This window comes from Rousettus aegyptiacus, unplaced genomic scaffold (assembly GCF_014176215.1).
Source record: "Rousettus aegyptiacus isolate mRouAeg1 unplaced genomic scaffold, mRouAeg1.p scaffold_m13_p_3, whole genome shotgun sequence".
Lineage (NCBI taxonomy): Eukaryota > Metazoa > Chordata > Mammalia > Chiroptera > Pteropodidae > Rousettus > Rousettus aegyptiacus.
The window spans coordinates 117,849,412-117,856,471 of NW_023416306.1; the positions used below are offsets into that span (position 1 = coordinate 117,849,412).

A 7,060-nucleotide genomic window follows, 5' to 3' on the forward strand; every position below is an offset into this window, starting at 1 on the left:
TCAAAGAAAGGCAGAGTTGCTGTGTGAAAACAGGAGCAGCCCCTGCGTGGTGTTACCATGTGACAGGGTTTACAGGCAGCTCTAACACGTTCAGCACCTTAGGGCTTTTGTTTTTTAACATCAAGAAGTAGAGTCTCCATTTTCTACTCCACTTATAGACTGTTGCTGAGAGCCGATAAACCCATTCTGTGGGCAGTTCTCGTGGTTTTATGGGGGCTCCAATGAGGCCTGGAGCCACACTGGGAAGTCTGAGTGGCCACCAGGGAGAGGAACATTATAGGGCACAGTCAGGCACTCTGGGGTGCTCCTCTTTACAGCATGCCTCGGAGGAAGCCTCAGACAGAGAAATGTCCTGGGGCTGGGGACTCTCAGCTGTGGACCGGTAGCGAGGGCTCAGGAGTCCTCCTTCCTCAGGTTTCCACTTCAGCCCAGGATTCTCCCCCACACTCTGGTTGAAGAAAGCCTTCAGCCTGTGGGGCTGCATCCTGTGTGCCACTGCCAAGGCCAGGCCCAGCAGCACGCAAAGCACTCCTGGAGATGAGGCAATAGGTATCTCCCTTAGTGATTGTGACACTCTCCCAAGCACATTTTCTCCTAAGAGCATCAGGACAACTCTAAGGGAGGCCTGGCATCCCTACTTCAAGGTAACTTGGGCTCAGGGAGATGATCAGCTTGGGGTCATATAGTTGGTGTTACTCCATTGTTGTGAGTTATGGACTACAAGGCCAGGGCTCTTTCAATTACATCTCAGGGAGGGAAGGAGGGAGGGAGAGCGAGGGAGACAGACAGACAAGGAGAAGGGGGGAGAGAGAGAGGAGGGTGGGGTTGGGAAGGTTGGGGGAGAGAGAGAGAGAGCTCTGAAAACAGAAGCCCTAGGGAAAGGACAGCAGGGCACAGAGGAGGAGGCATGGGAAGGGGCATGAGGGACAGACACAGTGGGACAGGAGAGGATAATAAGACTGCAGGACAATTTAAGGCTATGTGAGGGAGGGACAGAGAAAGGTTCTAGGAATGCGAGACACAGAGAAGAATATTGGGGGAAGTGGGAGGGGACATGAGATTGCAAGATTCGGGAAAGAGCTGGGTGAAGAGAGTTAAGTACATAAGAGGGAGAGAAGACACAGGTTAGTAAGAATATACAAGGAGGGAAGGGGGGTGGAACTGTGAAGAGAAAACCCAGAGATTAGAGATATGAGAAGGATAGAGTTTTAAAGAGGGGAAAGGCATTCTGGCCCCCAGACTCTCAACTCCACCAACATAGTGGTCCCTGACCCTTCCTCCCTGGCCCTGAGCAATTCAGTGCCTGTCTTCAGGGCTGAGCCTCACCTGTGGTCAACGTGATCCAGAAGGCAGATCCAAGGCGACTTTGCAGCACAGCACTGCCCAGGTGCAGGGGACAGGGTTGGGGGAGTGATGTGGCAATGGAGAATAAAAGCAGTCCCAACAGCTGGAAGATCCCCGTGGCCAGCAGCATGTGGCCTCCATATACCAGCACAGGCATGGACAGCATCACGTTGGCCAGCAGCCAGCAGAGGAATGCTACCCTGGAGAGCCGGGACCTGGTGAAAGCTGACCCAAGCACCTCTACCTGGAGGAACCCAGGTAGAGACTAAGGGACTCAAGGATACCCCAAAGATGTGAAGCAGGGATTTCTGCCTTTGGACTTCACAACAGAGTACTGTGGTGACTTGTGCCATCCTGTCCAATCAGGGACCTTCACCTGAGTGAAGGAGAGATGGCTAGGAACCCTGTTCCTGGGTCTAGGCCAGCAGGACCTCCATCTTACCCTTACCACAGAATGGCTGAGGTGTAGTGTCCTGCCAGGCGATACTGGCCATGCAGACCACATGGGCTGTTCGGGGCGAACTTCTCTGCCAGGTAAAGCACAGGGTCTGGCAGCCCCTTCTCCAGCGCCCTTGCATACTCCTCAGCATAGTTCTTGCCTAGGCGCCAGGTGAACTCCTCATTGTAATTGATGGTCTCGTTCAGCTGCTGCACTGGGGTCCCTGGGAAATAGGGCAGTGCTTGGCAGGGACCCGAGGGTCGGAGTGGGGTATTTGCCTAGGTAGGGGCTCACCGCACCAGGCAAAAGGACAGGAGCTGGTCTCAATGGAGAGAAGTCAGCTTTCAAAACCTGGGAATGTCCCCTCTTACCCCCCCCCCCAATCCTGTCTGTAGCTCTTTAGACCATACCAGACTAGATCCCAAAGACACAGAGCAGAGCCTTCTCCTCCATCACAGGTAAGAGCCCTCCCTCACCTGTGAGTGTGATGTTGACTCCTCCAAGCCCAAGCTGCAGGCCAACATCAGCGCTGATCCACTGGGAACTGAAGGCTTTATATGATGTGTTGGTGCTGACCTGGCCCACGGACCACTCAGAACTGAAATTCACAGCTGAGGTTGGGGAGTTGGACATGTGGGAACTCAGGGAGGCCTGGGCATTGCTGGATTAGAGTTAGAGGGAGAGCTACAAGGGGACCGTGTCTGCTTTGTTCACAATTGTGTACATCCATTAACTGGCCTAGTGTCTGGCTCATGGTTGGTTTGCCAACAATATGTGGAATGAATAAATGGAACAGAATCCAAGATTTTCCTTGGTCATACTCCTCTCACCCCTCTCTCCCTTCCTCTCCCCCCACCTCCCCATTTAAGGAGAGCTACTCAAACAGCTGGGGGAGGAGACATTAACATGATAAACTGCTGGGCAAACACAGACTTTCTCCATCTCTAACTATTTGCCAAATTCTCAAAGCAAAGCAAGAAGCCCTCTCCCATTTCCTCCCTCCAGTCTCCAAAGACCTTCTCCCCACAGATATTCATTTTGACCTGTTTTCCTCCAAATAAAATGTTAGGAAGTTTGGAGAAATGCATCCAGGATGGTTTCCCAGAGCTCACACCCCTCAGGACAATGGTAAGAGTGAGGGGCTGAGGCCATGCTGAGGGAGGCATGTCTGGATGACCACCCTGAAGCAGAAACTGCCATGCGGAAACAAGGAGAGGCCAGGCAGGCTGCTGAGGGACCGAGGTGGGTCAGAGGCAGTGTCCAAGTCAGTTGAGCTTCATACTCACCCAGGATCACAGACCCGATGAATAAGCTGGTCACCACCCGCAGCAGCCAGAATAGCCTCTGATCCGTAGGGGAAGGGGGAGGGGTGTTAGGAAGAAGCACTCTCCTTTCTAGAGCACAAGTCCACCCTTTCTCTTTCCAGACTCAGTGACAGTGTTCTAAACCCGAGGTCACTTGGTCGATTGAGATCAAGTACCTGGCACATAACAAGTGCTCAAAAACCATCTGTTGAATCAATGAGTAGGGGAGCTCTCTGTTGGGAGGGGTGCTTTCTCAGGACTGCAGTGTCTTTCCTGAGTTTGGGTGTATTCAGAGAGTCTGGTCCCCTCACCTCGATGCCAAGGTCTCTCTGGGGCTGGGGTCTCCAGGGCTGGGTTTGTTTCTCACCATTTTGCCCCGAATGCCAGGCAGGATGATGATGAAGGTGACCAGTGCAGTCAGAAAGATGGCGATGATGATGGCCAAGGTTGTGTCCATTGAGAAGATTGGCTTGGGGCCGGCATAGAAGGGGAATGTGTGTCCGAAAGCAGCCATTTTGGTGGGGTCGTACGGGAGAGATGGATGCTGTACAACAACAATAGATGTTTACTGAGTGCCTTCTATGTGCCAGGCACTGTTCTTGCTGCTGGAGATACAGTTGAGAATAAACCAAACCAGGCCTATCTTCTCTGGAGCTCACCAGACTCCACCCTTACTGCCATTCCACTGCCCCTCAGCCATCCAGCTCCCTGTGTGTTTTGGCTGTGAGTGAATGAGGGTCTTGGCATTCAGTCTCTGTTGCCCTATGCTTTCTTCCTAACTCTAGATCCCCTAAATCAATGCCACTACTATCCTCAAGGCTTCTCTGCTTCCTCTGAGACTGTGTTCAGAAATATAATTCTGTTTTATCTCCCTCAGGCCTCCAGCACAAGCAGAAAGATTGTAGAACATAAAAAGAGCGATGTTTACTATCAAGTAAAGGCATAAAGGTGAAAGATGGTGTTACAGATTACAAAAATATTGGCTTTTCTTCTAAGCCCCCCCAAAAACAAAGGCCAGACAACTCTCCTAAGTATATAATTCAATTACATCATCAGAGGGCTGATTCCCAGACCTGCCACAGCCCACTCTGGTCTGTCCAGTTCTCTCAAGCACTCGGCTTCTGCTCTGGCAACTCTAGATGAAGCTGAATTGAGTTTACCTCAATAAGTACTGAAGGATCACCCACCCTCCACCAGGCACAGTGCTAGGGCCAGATGTCCCTCTACCCCACACATCAACAGCAGCCTTCCTCCTTGAGTTAAATTCCCAGGCCTCATTTCAGCTCAAACCCTGGCTCAGCTCTTCTCTGCTTGTCCTGTGATCTCAGAGCTAGTTTGACTCCAGTTTGTCCCTTTGCAGACAGGATAGGCGGGAAATGGTATCTGAACTTACTGTGTCTTGTTAAATCCAGACAGAATGGGTGAATGGATTATAAGATGAGCTATTATTTTATGTATGAGAGAGAGAGAGAGAGAGAGAGAGAGAGAGAGAGAGAGAGAGAGAGAGAGAGAGACTACTAATTAAACCATGACAGCCATTTTTTTCTTTGCTTTTTTGGGGGGGAGGGGTTGTTTTGTTTTCAATTTTTTACCTTTTTTTTAATTGTGTTGTTTTTCTTTCATTTCTAATCTTTTTTTTTCATATTTAGCTCTCTGTACATGACAGTCATCATTACACCTCCATTCCATGATACACCTCAACTTCAGAGATGTCAAAAAGTGAAAAGAAATGCATCCCATAATCAATGATCCCAGCTCCACTCATTTCCCTGCATGGGACCTATACAGGGGCCTCGTTTTGCCCAAGAGGCTCCATGACTTATAGTCTGACCAGATAGTGTCTTGTTAATTGGTAAAGTGAAAGAATAAGCTTCGGAGTTAAGCAGCTCTGTGTCAGCATTCCACCTTTGCCTCTTGTAAGTTACTCGACCTCTACTGAGACTTGGTTTTACCAAAAAAATAGGGATAATAATAATGTTTACCTCAGAGGGTCATTGTGAGTATGAAATGAAGTTGTGTATGTAAAGTGCTAAGAATATTACTTGGAACAGAGTAATATCAACAAATGGAAACTACCAGATTGGGAAAGAGGGGGCATTTTATTACTCCATTTATCTATTTCTCCAGTCCCTTCTGTGGGCTGGAATCTGTTCTGGGTCTGGTTCCAGTTCTTCAGTGGCTAATTTTATCATTTAAAAAAAATATATGAACATTATTTAATTTATTTTTTATTTAAGTATAGTTGATATACAATATTACATTCGTTATATTAGTTTCAGGTGTAGGATATAGTGATTCAACATTTTTATACCTTACAATATGATTGCTAATTCTAGTTATCATCTGTTCAATGACTGATTTTTTTAACAGTGGGCAGGCAAATGACAACTTCCTCGGTCCTCGGTTTCCTTATCTGCAATTGGATATGATGATCCATGGGTCCCTTCCAATTCTAAATTCTGTGATTCTCGTATAGTACCTCTCCTTCTAAGCTGGCCATCTCCTTGTGCTCTCTCTGGGGGTAGCATGATATCAGCAAAGAAACAGAAAGATGGACTGTTTCAATTTTTAATCCTGTCACGTAACCTCTGAGTCTCAGTTTTAACATGTAGTTTTGCTTTTTTCTTAACTTGTAAACTCTTCCTCCATCCCAGAGAAATGGATATCTCTTTTTTTTCCTGGGCTCTGCCCGCAGTCCTGCCTGTCTTCACCACCACCTTTTTCATCAGTTATTCCTTCTCTTTGAAACTTTGCAGCTCCTCTTTCTCTGCTGACTCTTTCTCTCAAGGAGATGCTTAAATTTCTCTAATATTAAGAACACAAGAGTCTATGGCCATGCTACCCTAAACAAGCCCAATCCCCTCTGATCTCAGAAGCTAAGCAGGGTCGGGCCTGGTTACTTAGTACTTGGATGGGAGACCACTTAGGAAGACCAGGTGCTGTAGGCATAAAAAATAAAAGAATAAGGGATTATAAACTGACAAGGTCCTTGCAATCTGTGAGGTCAACCAAGGGTTGCCTCACCTAAAAATAAATAAATAAAAATAAATTTAAAAAAAAAAAGAGCACGAAGAAAAGGGACTCTCCCTTGACTTTCTGGGTCCCCTCCAGCTACCATCTTATCCCATTCTCTCCCTTTCACAGCCAGGCTTTTGGGAGAATAGTTCGTGTTGATATTACCATTCCTCAACTCATTGCGATCTGACTTTTCCCCATGCTCAACTTCTCCATTAGGTCACCAAGTGCTAAATCCAAAGGGAAGTTTTCTCTTTTCATCCTTTGTGACCTCTCTGTGGTATTTGACACTGTGGATCATTCCCTCTTTCTTTAAACTTTTCCTATGAAGACATCTATGACACCATGTTCTTCTGGGCCTCCTGCCTTTGGGCATCTCTTTTGTGCATCCTTTGCCAGTTCTTTCTGCCTCTTAAATGTTTATGCTCTCTGGGATTCTGTCTTGGCTCTCTTCTTTTAGCACTCTTTATGATTCCCTGGGCAAACTCATCCATTTTCATGGCTGATGCTTCTTGAATCTATGCCTCCAGGTAGACCACCTACTTGGGCTCCAAACACAAAAAGGTCAATTCATCCATGGGTATTTTCACTTGGATGTTCTACAGATGCCTCAAATTTAACAGGTCCCAAACTGAATTTACTGTCTATTCTGCTTTTATTCTGTTCTCTTTGTCTCTTTAGTGGTCTTGCCACCTCATCAATCAAATAAGTCAGAAACCTGGAACATCTTACCTCCTAAATATTTCTAGAAACCTTCCTTCCCTACTGTCTCTGCCCTAATTCAGCTTCATCTGCCTTGCCTGGTGCCAGAAAAATTTTTCTAAAAGCAAATATAATTATTTCACATTTTTGCTCTGGGTAAAATCTAATCTTCTCACCATTACATAGAAAGTCCTTGGTGATCTGGTCCCACCTGCCCTTCTACCTCTATCTTTCACCCAGTCTATTCTCTAGCCAC

General features: G+C 47.2%; 1 protein-coding gene and 1 pseudogene across 1 annotated transcript; one reads left to right on the plus strand and one right to left on the minus strand.

Annotated features, from left to right (window-relative positions):
- Nucleotides 1–274: 274 nt before the first annotated feature.
- DUOXA1 (dual oxidase maturation factor 1) lies at nucleotides 275–3,631 on the minus strand. Its single transcript, XM_036217897.1, has 6 exons — nucleotides 3,455–3,631; nucleotides 3,070–3,127; nucleotides 2,260–2,394; nucleotides 1,793–2,006; nucleotides 1,327–1,544; nucleotides 275–531 (listed from the first exon to the last, which is right to left on the minus strand). Exons 1-6 carry the CDS (start codon nucleotides 3,599–3,601, stop codon nucleotides 275–277), a joined length of 1,029 nt encoding a protein of 342 aa, XP_036073790.1. The 5' UTR covers nucleotides 3,602–3,631.
- A 2,281-nt stretch (nucleotides 3,632–5,912) lies between these two features.
- Nucleotides 5,913–6,035, plus strand: LOC118600685 (annotated as a pseudogene).
- The last annotated feature ends 1,025 nt before the right edge of the window (nucleotides 6,036–7,060 follow it).

Bases quoted from the DNA above. Each gene is read 5' to 3' on its own strand.
- DUOXA1 (XM_036217897.1), bottom strand. From the start codon at position 3,601: ATGGCTGCTTTCGGACACACATTCCCCTTCTATGCCGGCCCCAAGCCA. The intron at 3,128-3,454 runs GTGAGAAACAAA...CCTACGGATCAG, and splicing joins CTGGCATTCGGGGCAAAATG to AGGCTATTCTGGCTGCTGCG. The intron at 2,395-3,069 runs GTGAGTATGAAG...CCCCAACCTCAG, and splicing joins CATCGGGTCTGTGATCCTGG to CTGTGAATTTCAGTTCTGAG.